The 27,098-nt window shown below is 43.0% G+C and overlaps 1 protein-coding gene across 10 annotated transcripts in view; it reads right to left on the bottom strand.

The window, feature by feature from the left end:
* The window catches only part of ST3GAL3 (ST3 beta-galactoside alpha-2,3-sialyltransferase 3), a 187,325-nt gene that overhangs the window by 25,195 nt on the left and 135,032 nt on the right, over positions 1–27,098 (bottom strand). For all 10 annotated transcript variants that reach the window (XM_041483427.1, XM_041483429.1, XM_041483430.1 and 7 more), the window contains 3 exons: positions 25,213–25,308; positions 20,671–20,857; positions 1,361–1,507 (listed from right to left, as the gene is read on the bottom strand). In XM_041483427.1, coding sequence (XP_041339361.1) covers positions 1,361–1,507; positions 20,671–20,857; positions 25,213–25,308 — 430 coding nt within the window. The remainder of the gene's footprint in view (positions 1–1,360; positions 1,508–20,670; positions 20,858–25,212; positions 25,309–27,098) is intronic.

Below are 27,098 nucleotides of genomic sequence, written 5' to 3'. Positions count from 1 at the left end.
GACTTTCGTGAAGTGAAACATCAGGTTTCAATTAAGATGCCTTCATTTCCCAATCTGATGTGTGTTAAACAACCTATCAAAACCTCATAAACTTCAGTTCACAGCATTCTCATTTCCGGATTCTCTCTTCTCCTTTCAGTTTAAGTAATAACTTCTGTATTAAAATAACGTGCTTAAAAATAAAAACAAATTGGAGAAAATTAAAGTATGATGATTTTTGTCCATTATTGGGACAGCACTCCTGATTTTCTGGAAGACACATCAAGACCACATCGTTCTAAGGGTAAGTTCTGGAGAATGCAGAGAGATGAAGTAAGCTAATTCCTAGCTGACTGGAATATTTGCAATAAGATACCTTCAGTGCACAGAACAAAAATCCAGAGTTCCCAGAATCCCATGACAACTTCTGTACACAGCAGTGCATTTTTCAAAAGGCCCATTCCATGTGGCCGAATCTGTCTGCACATCTTGCATTTTGCATTTCAAGAAGGAAACATCTTATCTTGAGGCATCCACCCATCTGACTTGCACAAAACAAAGTCTCTAATATTCTAGAAGTCTCCATGATATAATTAGAGCACGGAAAATGAGGCACTATACGGTCTAGCCCAAATCCCTGCTGTGACATAGCAAATCTCCTGCACTGATAGCAATGGAAGGACAATGCCAGGGGCAGACCAAGCAGACCTTGTCCAGCAAAAGTGCTCCTCTCTGGGTTTGTCAGCTGTGCTAACGTGCCCAAAAATGTCACGTGTGGGCTCTATCAACGACTATATCACATGTGTACATGAGCAATTTACCCACCCAAGTAATACTTACTCTAATGGTTGATATATTACGTAGAGCAAATATAAATAGGTTCTGAGGACAGTGTTGCAATGTGAGATAATCCAGAAAACCCAAGTCACCACCTACTCCAACACTAACACTCCAAAAAGCTGCACTGGGGGTGAGAGGTACGAGAATGAACATTAAGGAATTTTGTTAATAAATATGAGCTAAAACTGTGGTTTGCATTGTTTTCTTTTGTGAGCTTTTACATATAAAACTTGTTGGGATAAGACCAGAATTTCTTACCAAAGGCCTCATAAAGCAAACCTTTACCTTCTTCTACTATCGGTCTGGGATGCAGCTTCACAGTGGCTTTCAAGGCACTGCTAAAGTGTTGATGATCCCCCCCAAAACCCTTGGATCAGGAAGGTTCTTGCCTGGGTCTGAAGGAGTCTGAGAGCTGTCACTGTAACAGAGCCAAAGTCCCTCCCCTTCAATGTCCAACAGCAGAGGCCCAAAGGAAAAATAAGAACAGTGTAAGCCTCCTGTGCTGCTTGGTCTCACATCCTTCTCTGAGGTTTATACCTACCCCTCTGCCCATCAGGCCGTTGTTGAAAGGCAGTCCAATGAAGCTGAAAGCTGCCTCCTGGATGAAGTAGGGATTCAGGATACGTATCTCATGAGGTTCCCTTGGGACACGGGTCGCCACTGACTTCCAAAAGCCATCAGAGGCACTCTGGGAACAAAAACAAAAAGGAAAAAGAAAGATAAAACAACAAACAGAATGATATACAAAATACAGCAGGTTTCTATTATTTTATTTTAAAAATATATTATAATGCACTAGTGCAGCAATTCCCATTGTCTCTGCTCACTGCCACAGGGCAGCAGTGTAATATTGTAGGGCATAACAATTGTGTGTCTCTTGAAGATGTGGCAGCAGCATGGACTGATGCAGTTGAGCCAGTCTGGACAGTAACTGTGAGGGAGACTCACAGGCCAGGTCTTCAGCACAAATTACCCCTTTCCTCCTTCCTGGTGCCATCTTTTCATCTTATTGGCACTTCAGCTGGTTTGATCCATGGATTAAGCATTCCAGCACATCCTGTGATCATTTCCACCTGCCTCCAAGGAGATACACCATTGGATAGCAAATGTTTTTAAGAACATTCAAAGAGATAAAAATGACTGTATAGCCCTACTTGCAGTGTGAGCTACATACTTCTCACTTTATCCTAGATTTGTCCTCCCCCTGTTAGGTTTTATGTGAATTAAGCTGTAAGCTTATAGAGGTATCATCTTGTCTTGTGAACAGTCATGAATGTTCACAGTACAAGGGAAGAGACAACTAAGTATGTCTGTTATTTTTACCCAACTCTAGTTTTCACTCTGGAAACATGGAAGAACAGTGGCCTTGATGTGTGCTGCACTCCTAGACAGCCTCCCCTGGGAGGGGCTGGTGCAACTCTGCCTCATGGCTTCCCATCCTTGCTCACTGATGGCTTTGCATCATTGCTCCCCATCACTGACACCTCTCCAGGTGTCAGCAGGCACAGCACAGAGTGCCCCAAAATAACCAGAGCCGCTGTGTTCACAGGACTTAGGGAGCAATTGTGTTCCAACATTTCACTTCTGTTTGGGTTAATTCAGAGCAAGGCACAGGGAGGATGGAAGGAATTTTAATTTGCTGACCAGCTTCTTGGGCAGGATAATCTGACTGAACACCTCCTTGAAGCATTGAGCCATCTTCCCTGAGATCTCCATGACAAGAAACAGACACTACACCACATAAAAAGGACACATTCTGGAATTCATTATACACACCAGTTTTGGGTTGCTTGCCGTTTAGCAGTGACTTTACGGCTGCTCTCAAGGCACTGATGAAAATGTTGATTATCCACTGCAAAATTCTCAGGAGCTTCCTCTGCCCAGTAGTGATTACCCCTGTAATTATGGACTGGAATTCTGCCTCAGCCAGTGCCTGCTGCATTTCACACGCTCCCTGTCCTGTGCTCAGCTCCTGTGAACTCTCACACCACGTGTTGCTGAACACCTTACTGAGCGTTTTTTATGGAACAATCCCATGGATATCTTTAGCTGCTGAATTTCATACCCTGAAATTGAAACTCTGGCAGATGGCTCAGGCTACAAAAGGCATTAACAGAGCAAACCTGAGGAGGGTGCACGCTGTCATCCAAACCAACACCCTAGGAAGCCAAATCCCATTGCTATCTGTGCCCCCTCAAAACTGCCCAAACATAATACACTTTTGACAACCAGGGCAAGCATCCCATGGGTTTAAGTTCACATTTCATCAATGGCCAGGTGCCCTTGGGACCCTAAATGGAAAAAATTCTTAATTACCACTCACATTCTTTCATCATAGTAGAATCAGAAAGAATGTCTGGTGTCAAAGTCATCTAACACTTTCCATTATAATAAGACATTTTCAGCCACTGAGTGATCCCAGAATTAAAAAAAAAAAAAACCAGGAAAAAAAAACTTTACAAATATTAATAAAGTATAACATCCATTTGACCAAGGGATTTGAGGGATTTGGTATGCCAGCTGGGTTTTGCCTCCTTGTGAAAATTCATTAAAAATTGGATAAATATTAAACCTTTGGAATTTCCTAAGGGCACACATAAAGTAGAGGCCTTTCAGTTCCAGGAAAGGAGGGGGAAAAAAAAAGGGACAGACTCCACTTGCATTAAGCATGCTCCAGGTCTCACAAAAATGAAGATGATAAACAAAAATTGTGAACAGCTACTCATTCAGTGAAACCATCTTATCATGGGCTTAAGCAGGCACACCCTGGAAAAATAGTGTGTGACCTTGAAACTAAAATAAATTTATAAGTTCAATTAAGATTTCACATACACCTCTAAATATGGTATTGCCTAATTTTGTGAACAATTCAAGCCAAAGATCTGCAAGCTATTTAAAGTGAACAGAAGATGCCTTTTGTTTGGACATGCACTCCATAGGAGATTCTACATAAGTTCTGGGATTTAAGTAGGTTTTACCTGGCTTTTACATTACACATAAAACATTAAATAGAAAATAAAAAGAAGAAAAGTTATAAACACTTGAGAGTTTTATTCCTTGCTGCTGCTGAAGCTGAAATAACCAGACATACCACTGCTGTCCATCTTCCCAGCGCTGTGTGAACCACGAGGACCACACCTGGGCTCCTCTCAGCTAGTTCAATGCCAGTGCAAAATCAATGGGGGTGCCCATCCCTAGCTGGAAATACAACCAGTCTGCTTTACTCCCTTCTGTTTAGCTGTTTCTCCTGTTGTTCTTCATGACTATTTCCCCAAGCATTTCCTTCAGCTATATGACACTGCTCTGAAATTGCTCTGGCTTCTCCCTTCTGTCTCATTCCTATTTGCCCTGTGTTCTTCCCTGTAACTTCACCGGGCAGTTCCCCTGAGATTAGTTTTGAAGGACACTGGGGGAGCCTTCCATTGTGGTGCGTTTTCCCGCTGTAGTTTCTAAAACAATTCTAGGGAGGAGCACGGAGTCTCAGCAGGCAGCTCTCGCTTCCACCTCTACAGCCGGCAAAGCCCCGTGCAGTGCTAAAGAACCAAAAACTGTTTTCCTGGCTTATCGTTACTGAAATCCCAGCCTTGTGGTTTGGCTCTCCGAGCCCCGCTGTGGTTTTGTTCCGCAGCTGCGGAGCCCGGCGAGCCCCGGGGGCTCCTCCCGGCAGCGCGGCCCCGCCGAGCCCCGCTACCGCCGGTGCCGCGCCTCGGGTGGATGCTCAGCCTGATCGGACCCAGATGTTCAGAGAGCTTTCCAAAGCAATTACTTCCCGTCGGGGAACGCTGTCCCTTTTTTTGGCTGGGAGGAGACCCGAGGAGCAGCAGGCATTAGGAGGAGGCATCACGCTTTTCCTGCCAGATTCGGGAGCTCAGACTCGCAGTTGGAGGCTGGGGGCATCCTCTGCTGCCTGCTGCAGTGGCTAAAGCTGCAGTGCTTAAGGGTGGGCTTGTCACAATGAAATAACTGCTGTCCTGATGAGCACAATGATAAACAGCCAGAAAATTAGTCTGAAAACTGCTTAGGCAATGTTCCTGCAGTGCCTCATCACCTCCTGGTACTGAGGTGGAAACCAGAAGGAACAGGCTGGAAATTGTGTATCCTTGTGTTAAGCTTCTACTGTTATTACTTGTTGGTATTACTGTGCACCTGGAGTCCCAGGCACAGATCAGTATTCAGGGTGCCAAAGGCTGCCAAAAGGAGCTTACACGATACAAGCATAAACAAACAAGCATCACAAACAGGCAGACAGGAGAACGTGACTGAAGAACAAGCCTATGAGGGCCATGGCATTTTTAAGCAATCTTGGAGTGCTTGCAAAATTGTTTAATTGCAAAGGACATCACTAAAGGCTTTAGAGGAAAGTATTTTAAAAGTACAAAAGAATTTAGATAGGCCAGGGCTTTCAAGCCAGTCTCTTGTACAGTTCTCACCCAGCAAGAGACGCAGAAAGAGACACCACCACCTCTATAGACATCACTCCAGGAATAAACTGGTACAGACACAACAGACCAAAGAGAGCAGATTAGGAGGAAGGGATAAAAAGTGGCAGGGCTCACCAAATAGCTCCAGGGACAAGACAATCCAGCTGCAATCCCTCATTCTGTCCACTTGCAGAATACTGAAGGCTAACAGGCACAGCCAGTTGTAAACTATTTTTCGTCTCCATTCAGTTTTCCATCTCCTGTTCTCAGATTTACCAAGGCAAATCACAACATTCTCTAAAATAAGATATGGAAACTCAGAGCCTTGGCCAAGAAGCACCTCAGTGGAAAATACAAACCACTAGAAGCAGGCTGAGTCTCCCACAATAACAACATTTCTAATATACTGAGCAAAAAGAGAGGTAATGCCATTGCATCCAGATGATACAGATGCTGCCTCTGTGACACTACTGGATTTATGAGTACAATAGCTTATTGATGATTCTAGCTCTGATGTGAGGGGCACAGGAAGATTGCAAAGGTCACCTACAAGCAACAAGAAGTCTGGGTATGCAATACTTTGTTGCAGAGCAACCAAATGAAGAGACCGGAGAAGGAGCCTGTGGTAAATGGAGATTACTGCTCTTTTGAACTCTGCTAACACCAGAAATGGAGAGGAAGGACATGAGGCAAAAAAAAAAAAAAAAGTCAAGAGATGATGCATCAGTCACAAGACCTCACGGTGCCTGTGAGCACATTGTTAATTGGAATCTCTGCCCCCACCGAGGCTGGAATGTGGTTTATTCTCTACCAGTCATCCACAAGCTCTCACTGTCACACAAACAAGGCACAGCAAAACCACTGCAATCCATCTGCAGAGGCTTTTGAAAGGTTTCTGCTCAGGCATGACTGGATTAGATGTGGAAGGTGTGTTTCCACTAGAAAAGAACCATCTTATCAGCCAGTGCTGCATTTCTCAGCGGTCAAGTAGACACAGAGGCCTAGAAAATGCTCTTCTGCAAGTGGTAATATAAATGAAGTTGCATCATTTGCACTGATTATCAAAGCAACAAGGAATTTTTAGCAACAAGAACAGAGGTGCTGAGAGCCTGCAGTCTGGGTTAATGGTCAATTGCCAGACCCACTAGCCCACACTTCAAGCATATTTACCCAACTTTCTCAAAGCTATGGAGAACCCCTCACCATCCTCTGCACATGGCTCTGACGGCCAGCATTCATTCTGAATTAACCTATCTTCAGTTTCTAGAGTCTAGAAATCCTCTAGAGACTAGTTCCACTCTTATCTGCCCCACTGAAAAGCTCTTACTCTGCCTGAAGCAGGAGCATTGCTCAAGCCTTTCCCTCATCTTCTCTTTGTTCTGCTGTCAAAAGAGATGCAGCTCTTGGACTACCCAACAACATGATACTTCTAATTTTTCACCAGTTTTGTTTCTTCTCCCAAGGCATCCTCCCCCTGACCAAGTCTAAAATCAACTGGCTGTAATTTACCAGGCCATTCCCCTGTCAGTATACTCCATCTGCCAACTGCCTCACAGCACCTAAAAGAACTCCTGACAGGTTATAAAGCCCACAAATTTAGTTTTTACTAATGTTTTTCAGTGTGAAACCCAAATATATTTTGTAGCTAGCAAACAAAGGGCAGCAAAGCACGATGGAGATAAAAGCACCTCAAATCATGGCACTACTAGAGCTTTTTTCTTTTTAAAGCAACAATATTTTCTTTGCTGATAGAACTGAGCTAATAGTTCACTACATTGGCTAGAGATAAGTTTTTTTAGGCTCGATAACCAAGTAAAAAACCACAAGAGAAAGGAAACTCATTCCAAGCAGCAGCTGCAAATTTTAAACATTGTGCCAGACGTGTAACTTACACAGCACCCTGGCTGCACATGAAACTGGAAGCTGTCCCGTGCACAGATACCGGCTCAGAAAGCAGCAGCTCCAGTGGTGACAAAATCCACCTGGGCCATGAGGGTGGCACTGGTGTGTCACACACCAGTTTGCTGTAACTCAGCAATGTGCTCATTCCCATGGATGTCAGGAAGTTTGTGCCCTGTTTACCTGCAAACATATATTGTGAATAAGCAGATAAGCAAATTCAAATAGGCCTACTGAATTTCCAGCTTCTTTCGACCTACATAACTGAGTTCCACAGCTAACCCAAATGCAGACACGTGGGCCTCCTGTGAGGCTGGTCTAATACCAGCTGCTGTCTTTTGATTCACAGGATTAAACAGCACAAGGCCAAGACCAGCTCTAAGGAGTCAGGAGAACAAAACTATTTTTATGACATGCTGTAAATGAAAAGGAATTCCTCTTAAAAAAAAAAAAAAAGTATTCTCATGGTTTTATCCGTGTAACTGAGAGCAAAATGCGGTTCATAGTTGTAAGATAACAAAATGCTGTCAAAAAAGAGATTGTCCTGTGAAGAAAATGGAGCTTGGAACATGTCAGGGGAGCTGCAGAAAAACTGAAGGTTTTTCTGATGAATGCTGTTTCAGAAGTTGAAGCATAAACAATGGCTCACATTCGGTGTGTCAGTAGACGTGTCTTCTATGTACAAACAGGGTGATGGATAGACTGTCCTACAGACTCTTTTGTTCAAAATGTAACCTGGATTTTGAGCCAAAATTTGAAGAAATATTCCTGTTCTGAGATGTCTTAGGAAACATGGAAGTTTTTAGTGAAAGAAAAGGATTTAGATAACTTATGTTTGCTTTGTGGTTTTTTTTGTCTGTGAATAATTATCCTTCAATGAAAAAATATCTAAAGTAGTAGAGTTTCAGAAAAATCCTAAAGAACAGGCCATATATCATCATTACATACAGGGTGTTTTATTCCCATAAGGGACCAGCTCCTTTACTTTGTTACTATTTTTGTGACATAGTTTATTAAATGTCATCCTCACATAAAATCTATTAAAAGGATACCAGGGCTGAAAGGGTCAGATCCATGTGTTAGTAATTGCTGAAGTAGGACTGTCTTGCAATTTCAGCTCAGGATTGCTGTCGAGAACACTGACTTTTCAATCATTCCACAAGGTTTTTCTTATGTCACCATGTATCTAAGGGTTTTACAAACCACACTCTCACATTTAGAGCATCTCTGCAATACGTTGTGTGTTTAACATCTCCTCAAGAGGAACCCTCAGTGTCTGTAACCAGGAGACCAATCTTCCTCCTCGCATTTCCTCTCTGCTATCCAGGTGTTCTGCAGCTCCTACAACTACTCATACAAGGCTGAATGTCTTATATTACAGAAATTAGTCCAAATCTCGGTCTTCCCTCTCCACTACATAGACAGCTGTGTTCTAAGCAAGCCAGGATATAATTAAGTAATTAAGGATAACATCTGCACAGGAGAACTGAATTAGCATTGAAAATGCAATATTATTTTTTGCTTTTTTTTAACTTTTGGCAGCTTGATTTCTATAATCATAATAGCACTTTAAGAAGTCTTAAAGTGCCAGTGTTTTAGGAATTTCCTGCCAGTAATAAACCCTTCCTTTCTCTGCTGTCCCCATCACTCCTGCTCTTGCCATGTCCCAGACCAGGCTACAGCTCCTTCCCATTGCCTAGTTGCAGGGAGGAGGAAAAGGGGTTCCTGAGAGTCCAGGAGATATTCCCTGCTCCCTGGTCTGCTGCCCTTGCCCCAAACTCTTTGTGGAGACATGACTGATGAGAAAATCGAAAATCCTACTTGGTTCTTACATCCCTGGAGATATTGCATCCCAGCTAACTGACAGGCAGGACAGGGGATCCACAGTAGGACTGACAGCCTCTAACAGCCCCCATGGAAAATCAGACCAAGCCCTGGGATTTCACAGAACGGCAGGAGCCACACCAGGCTGAAGGACTGGACAACCTCCACAAAATAGGGTGGGAGGCTTTTTTTTTTTTTTTTTTTTTTTTTTTTTACTTGGCAAACAGGGATACAATTGTACATTTTCAGTAGCCTCATCTTGAGACAGCTGAGTAATTTCAAAAAAGCTGAACTTTGGCTGTGCCAAACATGTGGCATGGAAAACCTCAAAGATGCCAGTGTAAAAATGATAAAGCATTTCCCCCATCACTTATAACAGAAAATATGAGGTGATCCCAACTATGATCCCAACTACAAGCTCAGCTACCTGCTCCACTTACAACCATATGCCTGCTCAGAAGAAAAAAATTGAAAAAAATTTTAAAAAGCTGTCTTTGCAGGCTTGGGTGACAAAGCACAAGGGCATCCCAGGACATCCATCAGCAAGGTCTTTTTTGGGGAGCTGAACTGGTTCACGAGTTTGAATACAAACAGCAACTCATTAAACAACACATATTTAGACTAAATTCTTGGCACATCACAACAAAAAAAGCTAAAGGATCACCACAGGAAGAATTATGGCCTAAAAGCCCTCATTGCTTTCTGAAGCTATCTCAAAGTGAGACTCCAGGGAAATTTTTACATTGTTTTTACAGCACAAGTACACAGAAAATCTGTCTTCTCCTATTTTGGCATCTTTGCTGAAATGAGAAGCCAAATCATTTGTATATTCACTGAGTGTTCATATAGAATATATACAAATTATTCAGCGTCCTCTAAGAGGAGAAGGCAGAAAGGTCAAAATAACAAGAAACTGGGAAGATGCCAGGAAGCTCCTGCCCTACTTTGTTTTCTAGACTTGCATTAATAATTAGTGTTTTACAGAAGAAGAGTTTTTAAGTAAGATTATTTAATATTCTTAAAAGATTTGAATTTAAATAAACCGTAATCCAAACAGAACATTTATATTTAAAGAGTTTTTTTCCAAATAGCAGAAGTGCTGATTGCTTGGGCCAAGATCTGTATTTTCTGTCCTCGTCAGTTGTGGGCAAAGTTCACATAATCAAAAATGGTCAGAACATAAGAGATGGTCAAGATGAGAGAAACTTCCAAGTAGACCTACCAAGCCCTTGTGGCACCAAACAACTTGGCCATTTTCCTCCAATTTTATGCCTCTGACTAAAGAAACAAACAAAAATTAAGACACTAACAGTTTTAGAAACCTGTCTTAATTAAGAAGAGAAGAACCCTCAGACACATGCCATAAAATCACAACTGCAAAAATAGAAATACTACCAAAAAAAAAAAAAAAGTCAGGTCTTTCCTGAATCCCTCTTGCTAACTGCCTTCATATGGCTTGGTCTATTTTCACTGCTGCTGTCAGGACAAGCGTTTGTGTTAAATAGCTGTGAGTGTTGAGCAGGGGTGCTGCTCAGTCAGGAGGGGAAGGAGGTCAGGGATTCGCACACAGGAGCATCCTTCTCTCCTGCAGAAAGAACTGCCATTCCTCTTGGGTAGAACCAGAAGCACCACACACAGCTGGAGCACAGGGGGAGAGACAAATTTAGGAAGATAAAAGCACACGGGGAGTTTAGCTACCTCTGTTTATTATAGCAGACTGAAGATAAAGGTCAACCCCCTGTCCTGGAGCCCTCGGTGCTTCGAGGCAGAGAAAATGTTACAAATTGCTCAGACAGCTCTAACTATGCAAGTAATCCATGGGGCCTGCCAAGGAACACATGTGTTTCAGGCATAAATCGTCCAATCTATTCCTTTCTGAATTAACATCTGTCATCATGACACCATTCAAAATGACTGAAGACTGGATCATATTAACAACCACACATCTTGGATAAATATTTACTGTTCAGACTCTCTCCCCCCACCACTTTAAATAAAAAATGCAGATAGCAAAATTCCTGGAGCTGTGAAAGGGGAGTCTCTTTTCAGCCACTGACAGAAAGCATGTGATTTTATTTACAAAATCAAATCAGTGTTTTCCCCCTCCTCTGTGAGTCTTCATACTCCACACCGGTGAACTTACAGCATCCTGTGGTGTTGCAATGCTTTCCAAAAAACTCATCTGGGGAATTTTGTTATGTTAGAGGTTGCTCACCTCAGATACTCCAGAAAGCATTCTCCCTCTGGATGTAGAAACAGATCTGGCTAATTATGCCCCAAGAAGAGAAAAATTTGCTGTGACCTTTGCAGACAACTGGATAAAGCAAATAACTTTCTTCCATGACAAGCTGTCAGGTGTATTACTGGCTTACTACCCTGCTCCTCATAGTCAACAAAAGGGTCATAGAGAGTGAGGACAGGGGGTCCCAGAGTCACAGAACAGGAGGGTGGGAAGGCAGCACAAGTGCAGCCTAGTCCTTTGTACTCCCAGCACACAGAATTTTCCCAGATACTGGATTAAGTCTGCATTACAGAAAAAAGATGTCAGCAGTCAGTGCTCCCTTCTGCAAGAATGTCATCTGACAATCGTAAGGAGAGATTTCTAGGAAATTATGTGTGTTCAGACTGATTTTATCTAGCTGAGCTTCTAGCCACCACATTCTGCTATTTCTTCTCAGAAAGAAGAGGCTTCCCAGAAGCATGGCTTGAGAGGCTGAGAGAAATCCTGCCGAAATCTTTCTGGATATTCTGCATAGCAGGGAGCAGTGCTCCTCCATCAGCAATTTCTCTTTCCAGTCCTTTACTCTCACAATGTTTGAGTGGACCAAGATATCCAGTCCTGATTTCAAGACATCAAGAGCAAATTCATCAAGCCTGTAGGGCAGATGTAGCAAAAATACTTATACTGATATAAATGTGCTGCCTTTTTTGGTCGTTTGCCTAGCTTCAGATACACTTCTTCCTACAAAATTAAAAAGTCTTGTGAGAAAAAATATTCCCTCTAGGTAGAGAGAGAGAGACTACAAGTAAATCCCCCCAAAATCTCATGCATAAGCTAAATAAATTGAACTCTGTAACTAAATAAATTGAACTCAAATCTCTCAGACTAAGGGAGGCTTTGCAGACTTCAAATGATTCCTGCAGTCCTTTACTGAAGTGTTAACACAGAACATCTTTATTCTACTAGCAGTTGCACGAATAGCTGACACCCTCTGGGTGACGTCTCAGTTTCACTGCTGGCCATGTCCCGGCACTTTTCCCATGTGCTGGATTCGCTGCATGGAGGAACATCTGCTGCACATGTGGACCATGCAATACCCTCAGCAGGCACGGGCTGCACTGGTGGTACAGCTACCTGTGGCTGGGTGGGACAGACACACACCTTGCTGCTGGAGAGGCCAGGTGCAGGTGAGGCCATGCAAGCAGTGGGAAATTTGGGGGATATCTGAGAGCACTGTGATGTGAAAGGGAGCACGACACAAATCCACAGGCAATCAGGCCATTCCGTTAGCTCTGCTGTTTATGGAATTGTGTGTGTTTCATGAAGATCACCATCAGATTTGGACTTTCTTTACATTGGCTCAGCTATTCCGATCAAGGCAGACAACCTGAGTTTACAGGCACTAGGACCTTGAAATGCACCTACCGGGATTTGCATAATTCTGGTGCCTGAATATTGCCAGAGCCTGCCAAGCAGAGGGAGTGCAACATGAGCACCCTCCTGGTGCTTTTTCAAGACATCTGCACTAGCTCTTCAGCTGGCCCTCACACTGACTTTTCAAGATGTGGAAAAACTGCAACTCTAAATTGCCCATTTTTTTGACTTGGGATGAGAAGGAAGGAGTGATCAAATATCTAGGCGAGAGCAGCAACTGTCAGTTGTATGACCACAGACACCAGAAGAGATTAGATGGTAACAATATTAGGAAGAAATTGTCTCGGGATAAAGCAGGATGGGTAGGCAATCCCAGAAAGGATGTCCTACTAGGGCAATTATAGTGTCTTTTCAGGGGTAAATCTTGTTTGGGTCTCTTCATTTAAGAATGATGTACAGGAATAGAAACTAAAGAAATAAAAATCTGACTGAAGCTCTCTGGTTTTCACATTACAGCTGGGATTACTGAGCCAGAAATGAAGATGATGCTGTCTTGGCAGATGTGGGATAAAGGTTCTTTAAGGACTGCTGATGCCTAGCATGGCTAAATGCTTCTCCTCCATTAATAAAAGTATAGGGCAAGGATGGCTGGTGTTAGGTAACAGCAAGCAAAGCAAGGGACAAAAAAAAAAAGGACAAAACCCATGCATAGTGTGGAAAAGACTAGAAGGGCAGACACACCAACAATTTGTATTTTAATTGTAAAGAGAAACTGTCTAAAAATTGAGTAATCAATTATGTCATTCCTACAAGTATAGATACTTTGCAATCTCTTGACACCTGGATTTTTTTCATCCAGGAAATAGTGTAGTCATGGCTATTTTTTAATTTCTTCATCTGTCCCATGAGCTTAAGTAAATGGTTACAGACATGTAGATATTAATGGCTACCCAATCCAGGTGGACAAGTTGTATTGTCCAGGACACATCCACCTGGCAGCATTGAATGCCATGAAGGCGCATTGCAAAGGCACCAGAGCAGCCCCTGCCACCAGCTGATGCCTGACAGTGCACTTACAGACACTGTGCATGCCTGGCTAGGAGCAGCTCTCAGCTATGTAGTGACCTGCCTAATCTCATTATGCTGTTGCAGACAGGTATGTATGAAGGGCAAGCTCCAGCCTGCACTTTCAATACCAACAACCTTCCTTTGGGAATCTGGCCAGGAAGTCTCCCCTAAGGCCCACATTGCGAACTGGGTCATTTGCCCACCGAGGTTCCTGTATGGTCCTCACCACAGTGCTACCTGAAAGCTTGTTAAAAATCACAAAATACACAATTAAACTTTTCTCCCTGTCTTGGTCAACAGGGACAACGTTTTATACAGCATATCTACATATTTTCCAGCCTCTCTTCTAACCATGACTGGAGAAAACTGGCTTACCTTCTCTCATAAGGCACCAGTGTTCATACTTCTACTTAAATCTTCTGGAAATTGCTCTGATCTCCTAGGCCAGTCACAGAAAAGGATTTTTTTTTTCATGTGCAAGTCTTCCATGTTCCCTTGGGCCATTCCTGTCAATGCACTCCAATGGTGAAACAGCTCCTGACCATAGCAGCACAACCCCCCAGGCAGTATGGACTAGCCTTCTACAGAGCCAGAGAGATCAAAACCTTAAAACCCAAACAATGATATCAAAACAATCATACCAGAAAGACAAGCTAACTTCCAGCTACTCTCTGGCAAAGGAATATGGAATATTCTCCACTGAATGCATCACAGAGACTCTCCCATCTCATCTTCTCAGTCAGAGATTTGGTAGGAGCCAGAAAAGTCTGTCTCATGTTTTCACTTTCTTACAAAGCATTTTCTGTGCTTCAGCATTTAGTCATGGCTCAGTTGCCTTGACTGAGACACCAAATGATCCTGATTATGTGGTTGGGTATTCCCTACCACAATTCCTCCTAGAATTCCCCCACACTCTGTGAGTAGAAATGGTTTTTAAACCATGTTCTAGGACCACAGGACAACCACCACTAAAAAGGCTTTCTTGCCTCTTCCTCACTGCAAGCCTCATCATGTCCCTCGAGCAGGCTGGCTGCCTTACTCACCAGCCATGCCTTCCTAAATTATATTTCTGAAGAGATTAGTTATAAATAGCTATTTAGGTGAAAACTCAAATTTGTAAAATAAATTAAACAATCCTTAAGCTGACTTCTCAATTCAAAAGCTTTTCTTGTCTATGATGGAGCAGCTTCTGTTCCCTTTCAGCTGAGGCCAAGGAGAGCAGAAGGACACAAGGCAATGCCCCCCCAAGTCACATCTCCAAGCAGATGAGCTGAAGCTGTGTTTCAGCACAGGATGAGGCACCACAAATCTGTAACAAGCTTTGCACTCACAATGTATTAAGAAAACTTGTAGTGGATGTACAGCTCCACCAAACCAGAATGCTGCCCCAAGAATCATCCCACATGTCTTTCTCACAATCCATGAAAACCTGAAAAGACGCACTGTACACAGGCATGTGAATGAAGCTTTCCTTGGGATGGGACAGCAACAACAGATTCACAGCCTCACTGCTTTCCTGAAGATGACAGGAGGAGCATGATGGCTTCTCAAGTTTGTTTTAGGATGTAAACCAGCCCACAGGTAAGGCTATTTCATAATCTGAGGAATCCACCGTGAACTACAGGGCTGTGACATTCACAGGCTGCCCTAGCAAACATGCAGCATGACAAGGCCATTAACTAATGGAAGAAGAGGAGCTCTAAACAAAAGCTCAGCAGACAGCACAAGTGCTGGCAGCAGTCCTGCCTTGGCTGCAGCACAGCAACACTCACTGATTGTGCCAGGAAGGTATCATAACACATTTTACCACAACTAGGAGTATGCTGTTGGGTTAATACAATAAGGTACTTCCCCAATAAACAGTTAAATAAAACCTTCCCCAGTGCCCCATCCACAAGGCGTCTGAAGCAGCAGTCACACGCTGTGACACAGGAGCAGGGGTTATTGTCATGCCCACTGCTGGAGGATGATGGCTGTTGGGCACCACTGCTGTGTGCCAGTTGTCAGAGACATGTCCCTGCAAGGGACAGACAGCCAGCCTGGCCTCACTCACAGGCAGGTGCTCACTTGCTCCTATGACTTTCACTATCAAAGAGAACTTCTGGGTGCCACAGGCACTTTCTGCACAAGTGACTCCTCCTGGCAAAGGCTGCAGAGATTCCCGCTGGAATCATCCACAGGCTCATTACCACATGAGCAGGAAACTTGTGAGCTGCCAATTTCTAGTGGCACCTTTGCCCTCACTTGGCTGCTTTATTGCCATGTGCCAGATGTTCAGGGATGTGAGCCCTAGCAAGCCAGAGAGCTCCCTCTAATTCACTAATGACAGCCAAGAAACCACCCTGGAACTGGCCTCAGTTCCAGGCTGAGATGGCTGTTTTGCATATCTGAGCTTGTAAATCCCTGTTTGTTTCGGGAAGCATCTACTCAACAGAGAAACTTTCAGCTTTTGACCATTATTTTAAGAAGCAATCTATAACAAAGCCTCTATCCCTCTGCAATTCCTCTGGTACTTTGTGTATTCAGAAAGAGTTTCTGTCACTGAAAGACCCAGGCAGATGCAGGAGGGTACAAGCACTGGGAAGCGCGGGGTGGATCACAATATATACCGGTTATGTCTCTTGGCAAAAATAACAGTCCAGGAGAAAGTTTAACTGTTCTGAGTGACTGTCCATGAGTAATCCCCCTCTGGGGATGCACTGGCAGCAGTTGTTTCATCGGCAAAGGGGTGCCTGGAAGTGTCACAGGCTCTTAGAGCAATGATTCCAAGTCAGCACTGCCAGACCAGTCACTACAGACGCACGAACAGCTCACATCTGTGACCCTTCTGCAACAGCCATGAGTTCATGGAACTACAGGCTCTGGGACTCCAACCCACTTCCTTTCCACTTGTACACTGACTTATTAGGTCAGCAATATGGTGCAATACTCCCCTCTGCTAACCATGTCACCTTTCACCATCCCATACTAGTTTTAGCTGCAACCGGTGCTATGATTTTCTCCTTTAGTTTACTCCAATGCTTGTCAAATGACTGAAATCAGGTTACCAGCGTTTCAGTCACTCAGATTCACTCACCCTTCCCTTTCTTAAAGGCAGGTCTACATTCTCTGGTGATACACTATGCTCTATCTTCCTACAAGACTTCAATCTGGAGGGCCAGCTCAGCCAGAACTCTGACGGAGACTACCTTTGTTTTGCTACTGATGGTGAACATTTAGCCAAACCTGTCCTTTTTCGAGGTTAATGTTTTCTCTCAAGTTCTTACGTGCTTCCAGATATTTTTGGTTTAGTGTGAAATAAAAAGCAGTTGAGCTTTTACATTTCCTTAGGTCCATATTCCACTGCTCCTGCTTCCGGATACAGTGTCTACCAGGGCACTAAGGCACCACACAGATATCAGGGAGGTTGTTGCACCAGGCTGTACGTAACACATAAAATCCCCTGCCCCACAGTTCTGCTAATGCTTCTGCATCACACTGATTCTTTTTCCTTATAACATCTCCTGAAAATCCTCCTCTTTACACAGCACTTATCCCCTTCTCACTATGTAAGTGCTGCCAAAAGACTAACACAACACAGAGCAAATCCCTCTCAGCTGCAGGGAGAATAAGCTTATCTGACCACTGACCCAGCATAAATAGCCACTCGCCTTTCATTTACTCCTTCTCCAATAAGCTCCCTTCGATTTCACTTACTCAAGAGAGGACTAAGCAAGGATCCCAGTACCTGTTCAAGCAGGTCCAAGCTGCTCCAGGTGCCTGAAGGAATTCAGAAGGTCTCATTACCCACCTGTACCATGGACAGGTGCAGTTGCCATCAACAGTCACAGAGAAAGGAAACATCAGAGGGCAGAGATCAGGCAATTTTTTTTGAGGAATGTGTCGACTTCCACAGCAGTTGTGCTCTTTAGAAGAATGCTTCCATTTTCCTTTTCTCCATCCTGAGGCCAGAGTCCTGACTGTAACCACTGGTTTGCAGTGTGTCTGCACGAAGTCTTGCAGATGGACATGTCAGATAAGGAATAAGCAATAGTGGCATACAGAGCTCTCAGGTCATGCAAGTGCCTCTACATAAATCCAGGAAAGGAAGAAACTCCCCTTTCTCTGGAAAATCAGCTGAGAGGGAAACAAACTCTTGACATACAGAGAGCACTGGGCAGGCATTTGTCATTTTGAACTTACCCCACACTGATGAAAATGCTAACACTCACTACCAGAACAAACAGACGCCTACATGCTATTCCCATAGCACTGCTGGTCCTCCACTGGGTCATTCCTATCTAAGAGACAGCACTTTCTGCATTGGTTTCCTCTAGAAAAAGCAGCTGCGTGAGCCACCTGCTTGCAGCTAAAGCCAGTGACAGCAAGATCTCAGCCTCAAGTAGAGAGAAATCAGAGGAGAGCACAAGAGAGCACAAGGCAGATGTTTTCCAGCCACCTGGGCTGCATCCTAAAGTACTTTAAGAACTGGCTCAGCAGTCTCAAGAACTAGCATTGATTCCCTTTGGGGTATCAAAACCCCAACAAAAGGTAGGGGGTCAAAGGATTGAAAAATGGACAAAAATAGTGCCTAGCCTTAAGAAGGCAAAAAAGGGAAGAGAGTTGAATTATGATTTCAATTCCCAGAACTGAATATGAATTGAATATGAATTATGAATTCATATTACTCCCAGAATAGCAGGATTAATTATTTGTAAGCACCTGAAAAAAAAACCCAAAACAGACTGAGTAGCAACCCAGGTGGATTTGTCAAGAGTGAATTATATTAAAAAAATTCTTTATACAGACAAAAAATTATCATAGAGGAGAAGCAAGACATGAACTGGAATTCAGTAAAACTTCTGACAGATTACTTTCACAAACATGCCAAAAGCATTATTGATGATACAACTGTGATACAAGTCCAGAAGTGGCCAAAAAACTATCCAGGAGGCTCAGTGGGCTCACTCGAGGAATGGAAGGATGTTAATCTTTGGGGTCTGCCTGGGAACCTACATTGTTTAGTGTTTTCATTATCAACCTGGATGATGAAGTAAAAAGTATGTTTATTAAATTGCAGAGGACATGAATCTGGAAAGAATGGCACGTATGCTGGGAAGTCTGCCAAAGGAACTTGGCAAACTGGAGGAGTGTTCTGGAAGAAAGGATCAGTAGGGACAAGTGCACAGTGCTGCTCTTTGGCACGAGGAGCCAACGGCACAAGCACAGGGTGTGGAGTGGGGGAAGTGGCTGCTCTCCAATTCTTCCCGAGACCTGGAGTCTCCAGGAACCCAACACTCACCTTCAGTTCCATGCCATTGAGGAAAAGGCCACAGAAACAGTGGATGTATAAAGAATGAGAACTGTGAGGTTAATGAATTATCTATTTGCTCCTCTTTTTTGCTGTAGTCTGTACATTTTTGGGCACTGCTCTTTAAGAAAAAGATGAATTAACTACAAACATTCAAAAGAGCAACAGGAATTAAGAGATCTGGAAAACATCACCTAAAAGAACTGAAAAAACCTCGGAGTGTTTATTCTGAAGAACTGAAGGATAAAGAGCCAATCACAAGAACACTGAAGTAATGCACAAAGCTGAAGTTCTTTCTGCTCTCTGCCAATCTGGGCACTGAAGCATGCAGCTAAGAGAACTGCAATCACTCTCCCCAGTCTAGCAGCTTTTACCAGACTATTTTCTGCACCTTTCCAAGAGCAGGGGATACCACACAGGAATCTACTGATGATGACTTGACTGCAAGCATCAAGGGGAAATTAAATTTGTTTTGAAGTAAACCAACCCATCCTTTGAGCTTCAAGCTAAACACTAGGAGTCCCTGCAACTGCATTCAGGTTGCAGGGCACTGGCACTGCCAGGGCTTTCCCTTTCCCTGAAGGAGGAACAAGAGCCTGACATAAAGCAAAGAAAATTACTTTTGACTCAATTATTCATGTTACGAAAGCCCACTTGTGCTTGCCCAGAGGTTGACAGGTAACTTCATCTGTCTGGTAGCAAAAAAATAATTGCAAGCTGGTGCCAGTGTTAGACAAGAGCAAAGTATGAGCCCTTAAGGCCCTCTGTGTAACAACTGTATACAATGATATTCCCAGACTGTTTCGTTATGTATGTGGTGAGCTGCCAACCTCCTTTCTCTGTCTCTAAACACACAATATAATATGCCATGCCCTGAATGCTAATCCATTTGTCTTCTTATTTGCTGAAAAATCATTGAGCAACATTTGAAAACAGATATATATATATAAGATTTGTAAAACAAGAACTATATCCATTATTTATTTGGGATTTCCTGACAGACAAACTATCCGCTGAATGAGAAGTCACTGACCACAACCTGATTCTGTTCTGGGTAGGTGAATTAAAGAGAGCAACCCTGACTATCAACAGGTCCATGGTGCCTCAGAAGGGCACTCATGCAAATGAGAGGACAAAATTTTTACATGGGTAAGGCAGTGTATCCACCATTCTAGTGTTTTAAAATGAGACTTCATACTGTTCTGGAGGATACTTTAACCAAACACAAATCATGAATCCCAATAACTGAGCAAAATATAATGGCTTGTGCTATTCAGGAGGTCACATTAAGTCTGATTGTAGCCTTTTCAACAAGTTGTGCTGCTGCTGTCTCTTCCTCCCCTCCTGTGACATCACATCCTTGTCCTCAAACTCCCGTTTCTTCCCTTTCCCACTGCTCTCTTCCTTCCTCTGCTCTGAAATCCTAAGAGTCCATAAAATCCATGCAAAAGCTGGTCCTTTTAAATACTCTTTAAGATAACTAAAAATTAATTTAATTGTTCATAGCACACACTAACAATCTTGAATAGCAAGCCTCATCTGTGATGCAACACAGATTACAGAGAGATGTCCTTGTAAAACATATTTAATTAAAGCTGAAGTCCATGTAGGTAAAGACAGTCTTCACTTAAATGCAGCAGGACACAGAGTGGAACTCTCCTCCGACCAAAACATGGCAGATACGATGGTGACACAATGTCTGCCCATCGTTATAATTAGGTGACCTTCACAGTGCCAGCTGACAGCGTTCTTACCACTTTCTCCTTGTAAACAATGTATTTCAGCCACTTGAAATCCTGCCATTTGAATCCTGCCAGAACAAACAGGGAATCCTTCTCATACTGCTCCATTTTCTGGATTGCACCTTCAGGATATGTGATCCGGAGTGTTGTCTTGCCACCCACATCCTTTTCAAAGCCCTTCACTGGAGCCGAGTTCAGCCTGCAGGGCAACCAGAGAGAAGACACAGTCACGGATTCCCACTCACACTCAGATTCCCACTTGCACTCCTGTGTGTTGATGACACAGCAATCACTGCTGGGCAAGAGCTCCCTGTAGCAGCTGCTACAGCAGCAAATCTTAATTCCTGCAGCTCTTCATCACAAACACTTAGGGAGGTTTGTACCAAGCGACGACAGCTTAATTAGAAGTTACATAAATTCTATAATTGAATATAATGCAAACCATTTCTGCATATCAACTCCTGTGATCTAAATAGGGTTGGAGGCTTTGGAAAAGGAAAGTGAAGAATATTGTCCTTGCACATTTAGAGTAACAAACTAAGCATTAATATTTTAACAGCCCATTGCTCCTTTGATGTGTTAGTTGTGCTGAAAGAGATGATGAAGCCCCTCATCAGTTTAAACAAACTGAAACTGGTCTCATTTTCCAACCCCAGCCCAGAGCTTACACCACTCACCTGCAGCAAAGATGCATAGAGAAATAAGCCAACTAATAACTCTCAAAAAAATCCCACAGGATCAATCTGCACCTCTTTAATTCCCCAAACTGGCCCATTGGGAGGGTGAGCTGCCTTGCAATGCCAGCACAAAGGAAGAGGTTGGGCTGGGACAAGGCTCAGCACCACTGCAGTCTCATGGGCTCCAAGGAGTTTCTGCAGTAGAAGAGCATCCCACTCTGAAAACACTCAAGCAGTCACACAGCTTTGCTCTTGGGGATGCTGATTTCTAAGGAGATGCTATGTATTTAGCTGTGCTTTTGTTAAAACATTTCTCAGAAAGAAAGTTTTTTCCCTTGAAAAAGCAAACTGCTTTGGCACGAACAGCCATGATGACTTTCATGACATTAAAGTTTTCAGAATTTCTATTCAAGACTAAAAACCCAAAGCTGAGGAAATTGCATGTAACTTGGAATACAAATCTTGCAGACGTCAAACAGCAGCCTCTGATAGCACAGGGCTGTCTGCTTGAATTATTGCAGCATTCTTGACTTGGTGTTGTTCAATATACTGCAAATTGCTTTTGGACTGCAAATTTTGCCATGTAGGAATGTTGGATTTGTCTTTTTTAGACTGGTTAAGCATTTTGCATTAGAAAAATTTTAGTAGAATAAAAATCTCTATACAATCTGAAATTATATTCAAAATCTAGAGAAATAAATTCTTAGGCAGTTTTAGCAAAGAAACTTATTTTATCATCAGGAGTAAAATATTAAAGGCAAAACAACTTAAGAATCAGCACCACCATAATTAATACAGTGGATGAAGCCTTTTCCCATGGTTTATACCCTTTGTAGCCTGACTAGACCTGAGTACAATGCTCCCAGCCAGCCTGATCCCTTGCTTTTTCCTCTGTTGCTGATGGCACATTCACATACCACTCACTTCTTCTGTAGGCAGTACTAAAGTAAAAAGTAAAGTATTAACTTTAAGGTGTTGTGTCTCTTTGGGGCAGATGACCTAATACAAAGCAAAAGCATGCAGCTCTACAGGTAACAGAATACCACAAATATATCAATATTCTGCAAAGAAAGCAAGTTTTACACACTTTCATCTGTTTTCTTTAGGATGAGGAGGTGTCTGCAGTTGTTTCAAATGTCACTGTGCAGCTCTTTGGCAGGGTTTTTCCCATCCCCAGCTGCTGGGTTCCCTGTTTTGCTGTTTGCTTTGTTAACACCCTCAAAACTTGGGAGCCCTACTTAGTATCTAAACAGGAAATAAATCAAACCATTTCCCTAGGTGAAATGAACCCAGGTCTCCAGCAAAGGGCCAGAGTGTGAGCTGCTGGTGGAGCCACAGTGACAGAGCCAGCACCACCAAGGCTCAGGGCAGTCCCCAAGGGCAGGACGGGCAATGGAGCAGGGAAAGTTCAGGCAGCCACAGCACCCAAAGGTGCACACTCCACAGCCCAAACCCCTTCCCGGGCAGGATTCACTGGTGGTTAAAACCACAGCTAAATCTTAGAAAACCTCAGTTAGGATGTCAGGCTTCCTTGTACTGCCCATGGACAGGCAGTTTTCTCCACAAGATATTCCAGAGTGTTTTCCTGTCTATGTTCGCTGATTACATATGGAGACACTAATTCCTAAGCTTGGCACCATGAAGATCCTTTCAGATGCCACTCAAGTATCACCATGAGGTGAATTCCTATCTGGTTCTAATCAGGAATTTCTGATACATATTTATTTGTTCCCAGTCTGCAAACTATTCTAAGGAGGCACTTCAGAGCACTGATGACTGACTGCTGCAAGAAGTCCTGCCAGGTAAATAGTGTGACAGCTGGGAATAACATCTGCACTGCAATCTGATATTGTCTAGTTAAAAACAATAACTCACTCCAAGCTCTTTTAGAACTGACAAAGCTGAATTGGACTATCTTCACTGCAAAGAACAAATTTTTTTGCTGCAATTAGCAATTAGATGGTAACACAGGAGGCATCAAAGAACTCCACATACTGCTGGATCACTCCTTTGACCACAAATGTACCACATTTTTTTGTTTAAAATTCACTCCCTAGGTCCCAAATATCATCCTTCAAAGGAGTTCTGAAGTGTATGAAAAAGGATGTTATAATACATGGGACTTCCCCAGCTTCCACAGGAATAAAGCAAGCAGTTGGATACATATCCAAGCACCTGGCTTCATTTAACCTTTACAGTTGACTTCTCTCTCCTTTATCCATCCCACCAACAGCACAGGTGCTTAGCTGCCCTCTTATCCTCCCAGCTTGCAAACTGACACAGATTTACTGATGTGGAGAGAAAAAGTTGAAGTTTTCATTTGGAAATTAAATAGTGGCCTTTCTGATGTAAATCTTAGTGGGTGGCTTAGACCAGATGGATTGAAACTGTTCTTTTGCTACTTTTTGAACAATCTGAGCCCAAGGAAAGGCTATAAACTGCATTTTAATTCACCTGAAATAACTACAAGTCACCCGACTATGACAAGGAATAAGAGCTCTTTGTTATCAACTGATAGTGGGATGAGCTAGGAGAAGGGCTGTAAAAGTTTTGTCCTGTTCTGAACAGCCATCTCTGTGTCCAGCATACTGATGGAGAAGCAAGGAACCATTTACAGGAACAAAGACTGAAAGGGAACTTCTTGGTCTTTTTCTCCAGAGTTAGAGGATATTTATTTCTCTCTGTATGTCCTATTCTTTCCTTATACATGGGAGAGAATAGAGACTACTAAATAATACCTGCCTTAAATTCCTTTATTAATCCCTTTCTTTCTTCTACCTTTAGCAAAGAATTCGTTATTTGCCACCACATCTTAACGGTGATTGAAGTTGAGAGAGATTACATCAGCTACATTTCTTTTAATATGAAATCAGTTATCGTACTAAGAAAAAAATGCCAACTTAGACTGTGTTAAACCAGTTTTATAAACTTACATTACAGTTTATTCCACTTCTATTATTTACCATCCTAATATTTTGTCACTCAAAACCTGATAGAAAACTGCATTTTTTTCAGGTCAGACTAATGGGTCTGTAGCTCCCTAGAGCACATCCTCCCTCCCTCCTACACGCACTCTCTCACTCTCCATTAGTACAGGTATTATGTTTGTTAATCTCTAGTCACCCAGAACGCCTCCCTGACTTGACAGATTTATTACTAAGAGTTATGACTAGACCTGTGATTTCACATATCAGCACGATTTTCAAGCATTCTGAGATGGCAACGATCCAGGTCCTCAGCAAAATCAAGAAGCCCTAACTCTGACTGTGGTCCTTGGCACTCCCACCACTCTGCTTCTGCTGCCTTATTCAACACTGTCAACTGCAGAGACACAGAGCCAAAGTACTGCCAGTTTCTAGGGCACACTTTCAGGTGTTTAATCACTGCTGGGTCCTCTCTCATAGAGGCTTCCTACTTCCTAACACCCTATGCTGCACCATTCCTAGTCCTGCCCATCCTAACTGTGAGGTGCAGTTCCTGGGGGATGTTACACATGTATGACCAATAATACTGTCCTGAGCTACCACAGGAATATATCTGGGAGCAGAACCAACAGTGTGAGTTACTGCTTGACCACCTAAGGGCATCACAAAAGCAGAAAGAGCTACGAAGGGAAGGTTCAAGTGATATCATACAAGAGACCACATTCCCAAGAAGCTGTGGAAAACAGAAAGCTTGAGGAATGCCTTTACCCTTTGATGTGATCATAATTTATAACAAACCTTTTCAAGCTCATGTCTATTTTTACCCTCCCTGTAAGTTAATGCTTCCATACAAAGGGATATTGTCACTAGTACAGGTTAAAGTTTGCCTGCGCAGCAAGTGAACTGATACAGAAACTGAATATGGGACAAGAACTGTAATGCCAAAGACTCACCTGACAACAACATCATAGTCATCAATTTTTAACCCCAATGACTTATTTGCAAGTACTCCACCATTTCCCACAATAATACATCGCCGGCAGCTGAGACTGTGGAAGAAACAGAGGAGAGAAGTGATTTTTGTAACAGAACTTTTGTAACAGAATACACAGAGCGCACATTTTTTAGTTTGCATGCATCTGAGAACTACAGGACGCCTCTGTAAATATGAAGAATTAAGAGGGGGACAGAGATACACTTGATCCCCAGCTCACCTCATCATGCCCAGGCATTACATGTGATAAACTGCTTTCAACACCTCACACCACGTGTGGCCTAATGAGATGAGCTGTCAGGACAAGCAGCTCCTCTCCCCACACACCCCTGGTATGATGGGCTTGAATCAAACCCATCTGTTTACTTGAACCATCTCATTATTCATTCAGCACTGAAATAACAATAAACCAAAGGCTTAGTGAGGAAGTCTTCTCTCCAAGCAATTTTATGAGTGCAGGCAGATCTTGCCAGGTATCTGGGGTGTGCTCACCTTGCTGAGAGCAAAATTGCTGCTCTTATTGTGAGACTTCAAGAGAAAAACATTAAATTGAGAGAAAAAAAGACACCCCCCCCGACACGCCTGTCCAGTAGGAAATATATATGGAGACACAATAGGTGAGGAAAGGGAAGGAAAATAACCTTAATTAACAAAGAAACAGGAAAGAGAAGGAAGAGAACAGTTTCTCGTGGAACCCTGAGTCACAAGAACTCTCTGCAGCAGATGTTAAAAAGCGATTTTGTTTTGGAGACAGAGAAAGGACTTCTTTCCAGCCATCTAATCCCAAACACAGCTGGCTCTTCTGGCAATGTGCCTCCATCTCTGGTAGTTCACTGAAGGAATACGTGTCTGCAGAGCCTTTTTCGGAAAGGGTCCAAGGCAATCAGTTGTTTGGAGCAGATCCCTGAACTAGGCAGCCTTCCTAGTCCCAGGCACAGTCAACTGGTTGCTTCTAGGCTGTCCTCTCTGTGATAAGTGTAAAGAGCCAGCACGAGGAAAGCTCTGTTTATGTGGGGTCCCTTTTTGCAGAGCAGGGCTGGAGGGCACTCAAAAGACTCAGCTAAACCACTGAAGGTCACTCTGCTGACAGAGACATCAGCTGGAGTCACGTGCAGAATTAACAGCACCAAGAAATGCTCAGGAACAGCTTCCCCTGCCCAGATAAAGTTCCACTGCAGACCCTTTCCAAACAAAAAACTTCCTCATGCAGATGGACATATTAGCCCAGTATCCCCAAGAGCTAAAGAAATGTGTGTTTGTGATAATCAAACCACAATAGAGAAAGAATTTTATAGATGATGGCACAGCAAAAACCCCAAGCAAGCCAGTTCTGGCAACAAGGAGAAATCAGACACAAGATCTGGTTCAAGCAGTATACTGTGACAAAGAGGGAAAGGAGAGGCAGCTCCAAGTACACCAAAATGAGGAACGAAGATGGTAGCAGCTTTGTCAAAATTTTTAAGGAAAAGGTGCTGTAGGAGGGAGTATGAGACATAGTTCAGTTCTGGCCAAGTGATATTTCAGAAGGAAATACACTCTTTTGATGATTATGATAAGAAAGTTTGACCTCCTAAAAAACAGACTGCTGGGTGAAATACTGTACCTTCTCTACTCAGCTGTCTCTCAGCTACGACTCCTTTTGAATTTTCTGTTTTGAAGAAGAATACAGCGCTGAAATCCAAAGGCAGCAAGCTCCAGGCACTCCACTCTATTCTCTTCCCACTTACTCTTAGGATGTTCTTACCAATTCTTAAAACAGATCTGCTTGTTTCAACCTCAAACCACTTAATCACTTTCTTCTCTTTTCTGCTAAATTAAAGCACCATCTACTGTCAGCAGTCCCTT

This window comes from Pyrgilauda ruficollis, unplaced genomic scaffold, assembly GCF_017590135.1.
Source record: "Pyrgilauda ruficollis isolate IOZ18807 unplaced genomic scaffold, ASM1759013v1 scaffold6, whole genome shotgun sequence".
NCBI classification, from domain to species: domain Eukaryota; kingdom Metazoa; phylum Chordata; class Aves; order Passeriformes; family Passeridae; genus Pyrgilauda; species Pyrgilauda ruficollis.
Note: the sequence above shows the minus strand (reverse complement) of the source record. Positions and strands in the feature narration are given on the sequence as shown.